Consider the following 15,005-nt stretch of genomic DNA (forward strand, 5'->3'; position numbering starts at 1 on the left):
GGTGGTTCTCAATCTCAACTGCACATTGGAATCCCCTGGGAAGCTTTAAAATACACTGATACCTGGGTCCCACTCCCTAGAGATAGTGATTTCATTGGCTTGGGTTTCAGCCCAGGTATTACAGTTTTCTTTTTTTTTGTGTGTGTGTGTGTGTTACGCGGGCCTCTCACTGTTGTGGCCTCTCCCGTTGCGGGGCACAGGCTCCGGACGCGCAGGCTCAGCGGCCATGGCTCACGGGCCCAGCCGCTCCGCGGCATGTGGGATCCTCCCGTACCGGGGCACGAACCCGTATCCCCTGCATCGGCAGGCGGACTCCCAACCACTGTGCCACCAGGGAAGCCCAGTTTTCTTTTTTAAAGCTCCACAGGTGATTCATGGTTTGAGCAGCACTGACCAAGAAGCATGACCTGTTGGCTTATTTGTTCACATGCAGTAGATAGCTGGGGAAGATAATTCTTGTGAAAAATGTTTGGAAGGCAAAAGAATAACTAGGATGCTAGGCATGTGGGATTTAGACCAATAACAAACTAAAGATTATACCCTATAACATTGTTAATTTACCACATACATCCCAGAGTCGTCTGTAACCCCAGCTGTGCTATATCAATTGTGCTATGATGCTGCCAGTGAGTTCCCTGAAACCTAGAGGGTTTTCCTTGCCCAAGGTCACATTGCTAGCTGGGGACAGAGCCAAGATTGATTCTGGAAAATTGAAGTACAAATGTATTATAACATAGTGCTCTAATAATAGTATGATAACATTGTATCATTTATAGTACTAATCCATGGTTTGCTGCCTTGATTATTGAGGTCAGGGTCTACAAACCTTTTCCTGTAAAGGGCCAGATGATAAATATTTTAGGGTTTGTGGGCCATATGATTTCTGTTGTAACTACTTAACTGCCAACCTAGCGAAAAACATATGCAGTAGGTACAAGAACGAATGTGGCTGTATTCCAATAAAACTTCATTAACAGAATAAGTGGTGGACCAGATTTGGCCTGTGAACTGTGGATTGTAGATCTCTGAGGGACTCAGGCTGTAGTTTGCAGTTCCATGATTGAAGGGCATTTTAATCTTCCTACTGGAGAGCAGGTTGAAGATCTTACTGATCCTATACAGTGCCTGGCACTGATTCTGTTAACTGATTCTTGCAAGGTGCTAAATATTTTTTTCATTTCCTTCATTTTAATTGAAATATAGTTGAAGTACAATATTATATAAGTTATAGGTGTACAATATAGTGATTCTCAGTTTTTAAAGATTATACTCCATTTATAGTTATAAGATATTGGCTATATTCCCCATATTGTACAATATAGCAAGGTGCTAAATAAATGCTTATTGAATTAATGCATACATGCAACTCTTAACTTTTTTTCTTTTATCTCCAGCCTACCCTTATAACCAGTCTTCGGGTAGGAGAAAAGTTGGCACATATTCCAGCTATGAAGAAGAAACGCACTTTAGTTCTTTGAGGTCTGTGGCAGGTTGTAATTGCTGGGTTTAGTAGACTTTTTGAAAGGGATGGAGACCTGATTCCCTGAGGACATTTATTATTATCCTAATTTCTTAGAGTAAATTCTAAGACTTTATTTAAAAACTCAAAATATTTCTTAAACTTGGTTTTGTGACAACTTAGGGGGTCATTAACAATTTAAAGAGTATGTTTAGTTTCTCAAAACAATTCATTTGGATTTAAGATCACTGTAGTGTATGTGGTGAGTGGAGTCTTTGGCCAAGCAGAGCAAGTACTGATGAGTCCTCCCAGCCCCAGAAGTACTGGAAATATAGCCCCAGATCATGAGCTCATTTCCAGTGCAAAGTACAAACAAGTTTGATAACAGGGCCATCGGTTGTAGTGGAAAGAGCACTGACCTTGGAATCAAAAACCTGGTGTTACTCTTGGATTTACCACTATTTACCAACCTTACTTTCTTTAACTATAATATGCAGATGTCTGTCCTACATACCTTTTATGGATGCTGAAGGTGAAACGTGGTATGACATGTGAAAGTACCTCATGGGGTCTTTCTGACCTCTCCTTGAAGAGGTCCGGGTCAGGTCTACCAGAAGCGACAGCCGTGTAGCCAAGAGCTAAGTAGGACTAGACTAGCATGGAGTGAACCTGAGGGACTGTGCCCGTTGGTTTCCAGAGGGAATGTCTAAGAGTCTGTAATGGAGAGACTTATCCTGGAGCAAAGAGGTCAGACATTGGAAGAACTGAAGAGCAAGTGAGGAGGAGGTTCAAAGCTGGGAAGAGGCAAGGAAGTCTGAGACGCTGTTTAGTGACTCCAGATAAGATTCCCATTCGTATCTCATACTTCTTTTTTAATCTCGTATGATTTTTTTTTTTAAGTCTTGGATATTTGGAAGCTCCTGGCTGCATAGTATTTGCTGAAATAGAGGCACAGAGTCATGGCAGATAGCTATACTGTAACAGAGATGTGATCACTTTGTTACCTGCTAAGTGAAAGCCAAAGGATTATGAGCTAGGGTCCCAGCCCCGAAGGTACTTAAAAACTATATGTAGGGCTTCCCTGGTGGTGCAGTGGTTGAGAATCCGCCTGCCGATGCAGGAGACACGGGTTCGTGCCCTGGTCCGGGAAGATCCCACATGCCGCGGAGCAACTAAGCCCGTGAGCCATGGCCGCTGAGCCTGCGCGTCCGGAGCCTGTGCTCCGCAACGGGAGAGGCCACAACAGTGAGAGGCCCGCATACCGCAAAAAAAAAAAAAAAGAAAAAAAAAAACTATATGTAGCTATGACATCTAACACCAGCCTAGTCACTTAACACCACCTCAGTTGACTCATCTTTATAATGGACATTAAAATGCCTACCGTACTTTATCCTATCATAGGATTCTTGAGAGGAACAAATGAAATAATGCATATAAAGTACTTCACGTACTTCATACTTGGCTCAGAATAAACGATATTGTTCGATTTTATTACTACCATTATTACTACTAGTAGTAAGAACAGTACTAGCGTTTGCAAGCATATTGGTTGTATATTGTGTATGTTTTAAGGCACTATGAAATCCCAAGTTATGACGGTTAATTTTTTTGTGACATTCAGGATAGAAATTTGTGTGTGTGTGTTACTGAAGGACATCTTAGCATCAGTGCATCCCTGTCTGAAGCTATGCATTGCACTGCATTTATACAAACTCCTCTTGATGTCTAGAAAACAAGTCAGTTAAGAAAAGCCTATTTTGAAAATTTGTTTTTTTCAGGGAGCACAGTCTGTCCTAATACCCTGTTGTATGCGAGTTATAAGTCCTTAGGAAGAAGTCAAGCTTCTTATGAAATGAAGTATTTTGCCTGATCTTGGGGTTTAAACCCACAGGGAAGTCACAGAACAAAGGAACAGTTGTATCTGCTTGCCACTCTCCAAATTAAAGGCCAGTGATATCCTTTTTTTTTTTTTTTAATTTATTTATTTATTTATTTATTTATTTTTGACTGAGTGGGTCTTTGTTGCTGCCCGTGGGCTGTCTCTAGTTGCGGCGAGTGGGGGCTACTCTTTGTTGCGGTGCGCGGACCTTTCATTGCGGTGGCCTCTCCTGTTGCAGAGCACAGGCTCTAGGCATGCAGGCTTTCAGTAGTTGTGGCTCGTGGGCTCTAGAGTGCAGGCTCAGTAGTTGTGGCACATGGGCTTAGTTGCTCCACGGCATGTGGGATCCTCCTGGACCAGGGATTGAACCCTTGTCCCCTGCATTGGCAGGTGGATTCTTAACCACTGCGCCACCAGGGAAGTCCCTGAGCTGACTTTTTGATACAGATGATCATATTGGGGAAATCTAACACCAGGTAGCAGCCCAATATGCACCTTAATATACTTAGAGGTCTTTTTTTTTTTTTTTTTTTTTTTTCGGGGGGCGCGGTACGCGGGCCTCTCACTGCTGTGGCCTCTCTCGCTGCGGAGCACAGGCTCCGGACGCGCAGGCTCAGCGGCTGTGGCTCACGGGCCCAGCCGCTCCGTGGCAGGTGGGATCTTCCCAGACCGGGACTCGAACCCGTGTCCCCTGCATCGGCAGGCGGACTCTCAACCACTGCGCCACCAGGGAAGCCCTTAGAGGTCTTTTATAGTATGTATCTTCATAGATTTTAAAACTTAAATCTGTTATGAACCTTAGGCTCTGGCCAAAAGTGTGACGACTTCAAAACAGCACATACTTGATTACATGGATGGGCAGCTTCTCAGGGATATTTCTCATCGTCAGTACAGCAGTAATGTAGGTTCTTTTGATAAATCTAGGGCCCAGTTTTTTCCACTTGGTTATAAAAAAGAAGGAACCAAGAAATGAGTTTTATTATAAATTGGCATCAATTTATCGGGTAAAACACAGCAGGCTATAAACCTCTGCAGCTCAGATGGTGTCAACTAGAACCGCCATTTGCAAGCAGGCAGAGGAGGAGCATGTAATTGATTGTGGTTTCTCTTTACTCCCACCTCCCCCTCTGGTCATGGCTGCAGACATAGAGTAACTTTTTGTGCTTTAAATGGCAAGAACTTTCCCGTAATCTTGACCAACATTCTTAGTTAACTATAGCCAAAAGGGGAACCTCCATCGGTGTATGGTTGGGGGTGGAAGAGCTGCCACCAGCTCCCTTCCCCACGCAGGGCTGTGCAGAGGAAGTTTGGTCTCTACCTAAAATAACACCATGCCAAGGCACAGCAAAACACCCTGACCAACCAGGCCCAGCACCAACCCAGAAGGCATCGTAGAATGTGCACTTTCAACACTTTCTATGCGGGGATTCATGGCACCTAATGAATGGTCACTCAGAAAGTGGGGAGCAGGGATTCAGACCCCTAGAACCCATGGTTGAATTGTAGTGATATACATAGTCTGCTATACATACATATATTAATACATAACAGGTACTATGGCTGTGGGCCTCATCTGTGAGCTCCTACTCAAAACTGGAATTTTGACAGTGAGATGTGTTTCAGTTCATCTAATGGATTTTACCTTTGAAAGGATCAGTCATAATAGCATTCTTTAGTCACAGTAGCATTTTTTAGAACTTTTACTACCCTTTTCACTACTTTCGAGTAGCAAAAATTTCAATAAAATTATGGAGCATGTTTCAGGAAAATAAAATATTTCTAGTTTAAAAACAAATGATTTTTGTGTTTTTAGAGGCTGCATTTATCTTATCTCATTACATATGTTGTTGCATATACCTTAGATACAATAGTAACAGTTGCCTTTTTACATATTTTATTTTATCATACAGCAGTGGGACCTTTAAAAATAATGAATATCTACAGTTACCTACCTTCAAGGCTTATTTTGAGTTCATATTACTTTTGAACTTCAAAGACCTGAAGCAATCTGCTTTTCCTGACAGTATAACTCTGTACTATTCTGTAATTTTATGTAGCATCAGATGCTGAGTCTGAAACATTGGCAGCCATAGTGCATTTTAGTTAGTGACTCTAATAAATGTAAATAAAATTAAAGATTATAATAAATAAAAATATTTCAGTCAGTTGCTGGGATTTTTGGCTGCTACTTTTTTTTTATCAAGACAAACATCTGGATAGTTCTACAATTCCAGATGTTTAGAAATCTCCTGGGTTGTGAGGAAGATTACTTGGGTAAAGTTTTTTGTTGTTGTTTTTTTTTCCCCCTAGATATTTAGAATTTGTGTATAAATAACCTGGAATTTTAAAAAAATTTACCTAAGAATGGAAATGTTTGAAATTTTGTATAGATTAAGCTCTCAAACAGCTACATGCCTCCTTTATTGTTGGAATTTAGAAAACACCTCTCATGAAATAGAAAATGAGAATGTAAGCAGATGAAGGGAAACTTTCCTGAAGTATCTAGAATTCATTTCTTCAACAGTTATTTACTGAGCATCTACTTATGTGTAGCAGGTGGTATTCCTGAGATGTTCCCAGGGCTTACATTCTACCCAGGGGAGACAGACAATTAAGAAAATAAATAATGTAGTCTTTTAGAAGGTGATAGGGCTATGGGGTGCGGGGGGAACCCTGTGAGTAACAGTAATACTAGATGGAGTGGTCAGGGTAGCCCATGTTGACAAGATGCAATTTGAGCCAAGATGTGAGGAGAAAGCAGTTATCTGGGGGAAGAGCATTCCAGCAGAAGACAGCTAGACCGAAGGCTGTAAAGCGTGCTTGGCCTGTTGGAGGAATCGCAGGGAACCAGTATGACTGTCATGGAGTGAGCACGGGGGCAATACTAGGCAATGAGGTCAGTGGCGAGGGGACTAAGGTCAGATCGTGTAGAGCCTGTCAGGCACTGTAAGGAGTTGAGTTGTTAGACTGTGAGTGAAATGTGGAGCCATGGAAGAATTTTAAGCACAGGAGGGACATGGTCTGACTTGGGTTTTAAAAGGGACCTCTGTGGCCTGTTTGAAAACACATACAGAGGACAAGGGTAGACACAGGGAGATCAGGTGGAAGGTCTTGCTGTAATCCAGTCAAAGATAGTGGTAATTTAGGCCAGAATAGTAGCTGAGCAGGTGGTAGTGGTAGACGGTAGAGTCAACAGAATTTCCTGATGGATAGGCTGTAGAGCCTGAGAGCAAAGGAGAGGACTTCAGGACACTTCCAAGCTTTTTGTCCTAAACACAGATGAGGTTGCCATTAACTGAGATGGAGAGGATGGTAAATAAAGGCAGTTAATTTTATTTTATTTATTTATTTTTTTTGTGGTACGCAGGCCTCACTGTTGTGGCCTCTCCCGTTGCGGAGCGCAGGCTCCGGACGTGCAGGCTCAGCGGCCGTGGCTCACAGGCCCAGCTGCCTGGCTGCATGTGGGATCTTCCCAGACCAGGGCACGAACCCGTGTCCCCTGCATCGGCAGGCGGACTCACAACCACTGTGCCACCAGGGAAGCCCAAAGGCAGTTAATTTTGAGTGAGAGTTGGGAGACAAGGGTGTCAGATTTGAGTGTGAGTTAGTTCTTAGACATACTAGTAGAGATGCAAAGTAGGCAATTGAATACATTAGTATTTCTTTACTTTTTTAAAAATTAAGCAAAGGATATGCTTTTTTAATTAAAGTTTTTATGTTAAAAATGCATAATATAGGGCTTCCCTGGTGGCGCAGTGGTTGGGAGAACGCCTGCCGATGCAGGGCACACGGGTTCGTGCCCCGGTCCGGGAGGATCCCACGTGCCGCGGAGCAGCTGGGCCCGTGAGCCATGGCCGCTGAGCCTGCGCGTCCGGAGCCTGCGCGTCCGGAGCCTGCGCTCTGCAACCGGAGAGGCCACAACAGTGAGAGGGCTGCATACCGGAAAAAAAAAAAAAAATGCATAATATAAAGTTGACCATCTTAACTATTTTAAGCGTACAGTTCATTGGCATTAAGTACATTCACATTGTTGTGCTACTGTGACAATCATCCATCCACAGAACTCTTTTGATCTTGTAAAACTTAACTTTTGTAAAACAATAACTTCATTCTCCTATCCCTCCAGTCCCTGGCAATCACTATTCTACTTTCTGTCTCCAATTCTGACTACTCTATGTACTTCATTTAAATGGAATCATAAGGTATTTGTGTTTTTCAACTGGCTTATTTCACTTAGCACAATGGCCTCAAGGCCATCCATGTTATAGCATGTATCAGAATTTCCTTCCTTTTTAAGGCTGAATAATATTCCATTGTATGTATATGCCATATTTGTGTTTATCCATTCATCCGTCAACAGATACTTGGTTTGCTTCCACGTCTTATCTATTATGAATAATGCTGCTATGAACATAGGTGTACACATGTAAAGGATATACTGTTAAAAATAATTTGTAGTACATATACTTGGCGATTTTCATAGATTTTTCTCTTTTATATAAGTAATAAGTATATTTTCATTATAAAAGATTTAAATGATATTGCTGCATAGACAGCAAAACATAAAAGTTCTTTCATTCTCTCACCCTACCCCTGTCCCCTTGCCATGTTACCTTACATTCATTTCAGTACAGTTATACATGTTTGTATGTATCTTATTTCTTTTTTTAAAGTGGGATCATATTGTACATATTTTTCTAGTTTTTTGTCTTTTATTTAATATCTTGGAGATCTTCCCAGTCTTATTTTTGTTTTTCTGTTTTTCACAGTTGCATATGTTGCATTGACTGTCCATATGCATATACTTTTACACACAAGATTGTTTCTGTAGATTAGATTCCTAGAATTAGATTTTCTAGGTCCAAGGAAATTTCTTAAACTGTCCATCATATTTTCTTCTTAAGATCCTTTGTGCTTTGCTTATTATTTGGCAGGGTGAGGTGGACGTGGGTATGGATTTTATTATTGAGTTCTTGAAGTTTGGGAAACTGAAGTCGTTTTCTGAAATAAATTTCCTTGCTCAGGATTTGTTCCTCATTGACAAATGAGTTGTAAACCATGAGTTGTTTTTTTTGTTTTTTTTTTTGTTTTGTTTTGTTTTTTGCGGTATGCGGGCCTCTCACTGTTGTGGCCTCTGCCGTTGCGGAGCACAGGCTCCGGACGCGCAGGCTCAGCGGCCATGGCTCACGGGCCCAGCCGCTCCGCGGCACGTGGGATCCTCCCGGACCGGGGCACGAACTTGCGTCCCCTGCATCGGCAGGCGGACTAGCAACCACTGCACCACCAGGGAAGCCCCCGGACCATGAGTTTTATAACTTTAATTGCTTTTCTTAAAAGTGCAATTGATCTCTTAACCCTGTCATTTTTAAATAGCACATGGCAGATATGACCCATATCCAGAACTGTGGGACAGGTGGGGAGTCTTTGAAGGGATGATAGGAGAAGACTGTTGAAAAATGTCTTATAAATAGAATAGTTTCCAGTGTAGAAACTTGTCAGACACAACCTTACTCAGTGACCAAGGTTAACACCACATGATAATCATGTTGATATCATGCAGTGATGTAATGCAGTGAGGTGGGTACATCACCTCTGTGATGTTCTTCCCCCAAACCTGTAAACCCAGTCTAATCATGAGAAAACATCAGAGAAACCCAGTTTGAGGGACAGTCTACAAAATACCTACCAGTACTCTTCAAAACTGCCAAGGCCGTGAAAGACGAGCAAAGACTTGAGTAACTCTCACGGATTGGAGAACTAAATGCAACATGATATCTTGGTTTGGATTCTGTGACAGAAAAAGAATGTTAGTGAAAAAAATGGTGAAATCTGAATGAAATCTGTGGCCTAGTATTGTACCAATATTAAATTTTTAGTTTTGATAACATACTGTAGTTACATAAGATGCTAACCTAAGAGCCTGGGTACAACTCTTCTGTAAATCTAAGATTATTTCAAAATATTGGTGTTTTTTTTTTTTTTTTCTTTTTAAAGTATCTCTTTCCTTCTGGACAATATACACCTAGGAAGATTGTTTCCCTTAGAAAACTACTCTGTGCTCTTAAATCAAGAGATCCTCTTGTGCTGAGGGGTGGAGTCCATGGAGATCTTCTGGGCTAGAGACTTGGTGCAGTTGGGAGAGATGTTATGGTTGGGTGAGGCACTATAGACATGGCCCTAAAGATGTGATCTGAGGTCATGGATACCGTGACAAGAGATCAGGCCTGAAGAATCAAGAAGTGAACGGACTTCGCTTTGGAATAAATCCAACCTTAATTTGTGAAAGAGCCATTCAAGAATAAGTTGGCAAAACGTTAACAACCCAACACAAAATTTTGCAAAATAGGAGACAAAGTTACCCTAACCAGTCAGAGAGATTATCTGCCACTCACAAGTACTATGCAAAAGACACATAAATGAAAGTTAAGCCATAGTGGGAACCTCTCCAGTTGGAACAGGGAGGTTTATGCAGTCAGAGATGAGGCTGGATTAACAGAATATCTGAGGATACCCTGCAGTTACATCTGTCTAGACAGTTCTTCAGGAGATCTGACCCAGCAAGCATAAGACAGAGGAATGCAAAATGGTTAGGACGAGTACCTAAATAGATTACCAATCCTCAAGAAGAGACAATAAATAGGACCCCTTTCCCTATGCTAACAATGTAACTGGTTGTATCTGTGCCCAGAGATAACTGTTTAATCACTCATACTGGTTCTTGGTAAATTGGAATCTGAAAGCCTCTATAATATAAAATTTCTTGAGTAGGAAGACCATCTGGTTACAATTTTGGTTTCAAGTCCCTGTTATGCAACTGGTACCCAAATAAGGACTGTCTCCAAATGTGAATAGGCTGAGTCAGTCATAAACAAGCAAAAAGAAGTATTCCTCTGTGTTGCTAATATCCAGGATGTTAGAAGATGATTTAATGAAATGGTGCTGCCTAATTTTAGTCAAACTTCCTTTACCATTACGTGTTTGACCTAGACCATGGTCAGCAAACTTTTCCTGCAAAGGACCAGATAGTAAATAATGGGAAAGATTTGGGGCTTTGCATGGTCTCTGTTGCATATTTGCCTTTGCTTTTTTTTTTTTTTTAACAACCTTTTAAGAATGTGTTTTCTGTGTTTTTCACCATATTTTCATACCTTGTGATAATGGCTTAAGTTTGGAGATGGTTTTTAAATAATGATCTGAAATGAGGTTTCTGGCTGTGGATTTATTATCACTGGCAAAAGATTTGTAATCATGACTTTAATGGATTCAAAAGAAAATAGATGTGTACTTGATCTCCTACTGCAGGCATTTCATCACATTCATCTGAGATGTTCTCTAATAAACATGATCTTGTAAACCCATCAGATCCTGCAAGCTTGCTATCCAGAAATTAAGTGCCTAATTTTCAATTAAAAATTATTATTTATTCAAGACATGTTTTGTTTCTGAATAGATTAATTATTAAAGTAGTTTCATCTTTTAATATGTAACAGTGGTGATCTATTTTTTAAAGATTCAATTTAATTCGTTTTCTCATTTACCCCTTAGCTGCCCCCTTTTATAGTTTTGTTGCTATAAATCATCTCTAAAGCTACGTTCTTGCTTTCACAGTGTCTCATTTTACTGTCAAGTTACAGTTTCCGCCTCTGATTTGTAGTTGCGCTGTGGCTTTTCACTGTTTCTGCCCCAAGGCCATCCTTCACTAGACCCCAGGAGGTGGCCTTTCAGATACTAAGCTGTTCTTGGGATCATTGTGGAACAAACATCCTAATGCCCCTAAAAGGCTAAGTGGTTGGATGGTACACTGTGGATTTTAGGAATATGCTTTGCCTACTTTATGTGGTTTTTCTAAGAAGGTAGATAGGATCACACATTTAAAGACTGAGCTTTTATTTCTTCTGTTTATAATTTCTTCTGTTTATAATTTATAATATGCTGTCAAATAAATGTTCCTTAAATCTTGCATTCAAGGCCTTTATTTGGCTAAACAATGCTTTATTTAATTGGCAGCCCATTTTAGCAGAAGGGTGTCTGATGAAACTCATTTAATGTGTTTTAGCATTGGGTCTCTAATAACTTCTCAGACAATACTTGGAACTATTAATATCTTCTAAAATTTGTTTTACTTAGATATATTTTAAGGGGAGCACAGAAAATAAAGCAGTGTTGTAGTTTTTAATCAATATTACCCAATAATCAATTGAAGTAAAAGGGAATTTTTTTTACTCAATAAAAAGTTGATTGGGTTTTATTAGCTGTTCTTGTTTTGAATAATTCTTAAGGCCTTTTATCTCTAATAGTTCTCATTTTAAATATTTGGATTCTATAAAAATGAAACTGTTTCTTAGTCAAATGATAGTTTCTTAAATGGCGTACTTTTATTTAACGATAGTGAATTTCCTGGTAGAAATTTTATTTTCTCCCAAACAGGGTCTAATATGTTGTTAATATCACCATGTCAACTAGAAGAAAGGAAATTTAGCATGCGTTTAAAGAGAAAACACTGGCTTATGATTTCTTTAAAAGTCTCTGAAATTCAGTATTTAACTTCTTATATCAGAAATTGAACTAAGAATTGATCTGTTCTCCATCTATGCCTCATGATGTATTTCAGCGTTTTAAAGCACTGCAGTGTTTCAAAGATTTTTTAGTTGTAACTAAATATGAATATTATCTACATACTCTCGTCATTGTTGTTTTTTTTTTTAAACATGGGTATTAATAATACGTTGATTTGGAGTCTGAGTAAGCTAGTGAGAGAGGGGCATGGTGTGTGTGTGTGTGTGTGTGTGTGTATGTGTGATTTCTTCATTTTTAATCAAGCCATTCTTCTAGAGTCTTTAGATCAGCTGTCATGTTCGTGCTCTCTTGCTTTGTTCTTTTGAACCACTCAATGACTGGTGAGTGACTGGATGCTGGAAAGGAACGCTTTTAACAGATTAGTGCTGGGGCCCTCTGGTCCTCTCCTTCACCTGCATCATAGCAGCTGCATTCTGCCCTTTCCATGGCCCTGCACGGAAAGGGGCGGGGGTGCGGGGGGCAGGGAAAGAGAGAGAGAGAGAGAGAGAGAGAGAGAGAGAGAGAGAGAGAGAGAGAGAGAGAGAGAGAGTGTGTGTGTGTGTGTGTTTAGTAGTCAGCAGTCTCTGTCAGCATGTACTATAAGGTTTCTCAGGCACATGGAATGAGGTCTTTCTCAGGAAAACTCTTTGTCAAGGCCAGCACACGTGGGAAAAGTATTTCAATGCATATACGCTGGTAACTGTGACTGTTTTTGTTTTATGAGGTCAGAAGAAATTAAGTCCCGAGACGTAGTTATGCTGCACCTCTGCATTTACCTGTCCTTTCTTTTTGAACTCTCCCAGGCAGCAGTACCTGTCCAAAGATCACTATAGTTTCACCTTGCTTGAAAAGCAGCACAACCACACTGATTGATCAGAATGTATCTGATGAAGAGGCTCAGGGAATAAATGGGAAAACTCCAGCAAAACACTCAGCTGCAAGTCCAAAGCCACAAGGTATGCTGATCAGGTTTTTTTGATCAGGTTGCATGCTTTCTTCATTGATGAAGGCAACACAGAAGAATGATGACCACTAAGAAAGTGTTTTAAGCTCTAAATGGGAGGAACTGGGTGCATTTATTTTTTCAGGTGAAAAGTCACTCTGTGAACCTACTCAGGCAGGACTTCTACTCTTGAAACACCTTATCTATTTATCTATTATGGTTCTTTTCATGTTGCATAATAAATTGTTTACGTGTCCCCTAATGGAAATGTGATCTCTTCATGCTTTATGCTTGACATAGTACAAGAGCCTAACTTACTGTTTGCATAATAAATATGTAACAAATGAACATGTGTGTCGGAGGGTCATCATGACTTGCTAGGTGTCAGAGGGTCTGTGAAACAGATTGTTCTAAAACAGTGCTTTAATATACTTAGCAAGAATGTGATTTTGCAATATTAAAGAACTGGGGCTTTTCAGGCTTCCTAGTAAAAGTCATCCACAGAAATTAAGAGTCCCTCTATCCAGGAATTGAGCATCCAACAAAGGGAAAAATTATAATGGTGGAAATCTCTGAATGCTTTGTTCAGTGACCACTTTCTTTTACAAATAAATTTCTAGTAAACTGTGTATTAACTTTAAGAAGCACAGAATTATAATTTTGATGATTGAGAGCAAGGCCTTTTGAAGTGTAGGAAACACAAAACTATGCTACACTGTGGCTTAATGTGTAGTTTCTTTCTAATATATTTTCATTTATATCAAATGCTGAACATTCAGCCAAGAAACAGTACTAGGCATTTTCAGAATCACTATACTTTGGAAAAATCAATTTTTATTTGGATTATTTTGTTTTTACTTTGGTCTCTTTACTGTTCTTATGTTTTAAGAATTTCTGAAAGAGATCTTTGTGTGTGTGTGTGTGGTACGCGGGCCTCTCACTGCTGCGGCCTCTCCCGTTGCGGAGCACAGGCTCCGGACGTGCAGGCTCAGCGGCCATGGCTCACGGGCCCAGCCGCTCCGCGGCACGCGGGATCCTCCCGGACCGGGGCACGAACCCGTGTCCCCTGCATCGGCAGGCGGAGTGCCGACCACTGCGCCACCAGGGAAGCCCCTGAAAGAGATCTTTAATGGGAGTAAAATGGAGTCTTCCAGGTTATGGGATATTTTTCTTTTTGTTCTCACTGCTAGCTCTATTGGTGGTGGTCTGGGATATGGCTATCAAACAAGGTCAGATAATTGGAGATTCAAATGACTAGCTCACTCCTGAGTTTATAACCTTAATCTTTGGCCACATTCCTTATAACATTGTGAATATGAAAATAGAAGTTTTTCTGATAATGATTTAAGCCATTTTATTTGCACAATACAAAATTCCATATTGCTTATTAGACCTAAGCTGACCTCAAATAAGGTAAAAAAATATATAAGAAATAAATACAATTCAATTTTATTTAATTGCCCAGATCAAAAGCATGAATTTCATTATTTATAAAGAGTGTTTTGGAAAGATGCATTGCATTACTTCATTGTTTTTTTTAGTTCATTGAGATAAATTCTAGCAGTGTCCTTCCTGAGCTGCCGTGTGCCAAATAATCCTATTCTTTTTTTTTTTTTTTTTTTTTTGCGGTACGCGGGCCTCTCACTGTTGTGGCCTCTCCCATTGCGGAGCACAGGCTCCGGATGCGCAGGCTCAGCGGCCATGGCTCACGGGCCCAGCTGCTCCGCGGCACGTGGGATCTTCCCGGACCGGCACACGAACCCGTGTCCCCTGCATCAGCAGGCAGATTCTCAACCACTGCGCCACCAGAGAAGCCCCCAAATAATCGTATTCTTTAGGGGAGAAAACACTGACCTTACTTTTTGCTGTTTGTAGTTATATTGAAGTCAATGTATTGCTATTTAAATATATATAATTACTTCCTATCTTGAATATGGGTTTATATATATAATTTTACATAAAGACAGAGTATTTCCAGATAGTAAATAAACTACATAGAGTACTTTATAGTTCTTTTTCAAAATATTCTCATTCATTGTTTGGCCCTTCCCTGGCCCCCCTAGCTAAAATTTTAACCCCACCATCACCCCTTAAATCTCATATTTGATCATCGCTGCTTTGGTTTTTCTCATTCATTACAGATTGGTCTACTGTATCTTTAACTCATC

General features: G+C 40.4%; 1 protein-coding gene across 14 annotated transcripts in view; it reads left to right on the top strand.

The window, feature by feature from the left end:
• Positions 1–15,005, top strand: part of FGD4 (FYVE, RhoGEF and PH domain containing 4) — a 211,744-nt gene that overhangs the window by 120,196 nt on the left and 76,543 nt on the right. For all 14 annotated transcript variants that reach the window (XM_059080864.2, XM_067009035.1, XM_059080862.2 and 11 more), the window contains one exon: positions 12,698–12,850. In XM_059080864.2, the coding sequence (XP_058936847.1) occupies positions 12,698–12,850 (153 nt within the window). The remainder of the gene's footprint in view (positions 1–12,697; positions 12,851–15,005) is intronic.

The sequence above is a fragment of the Kogia breviceps genome, chromosome 12 (assembly GCF_026419965.1).
Source record: "Kogia breviceps isolate mKogBre1 chromosome 12, mKogBre1 haplotype 1, whole genome shotgun sequence".
Lineage (NCBI taxonomy): Eukaryota > Metazoa > Chordata > Mammalia > Artiodactyla > Physeteridae > Kogia > Kogia breviceps.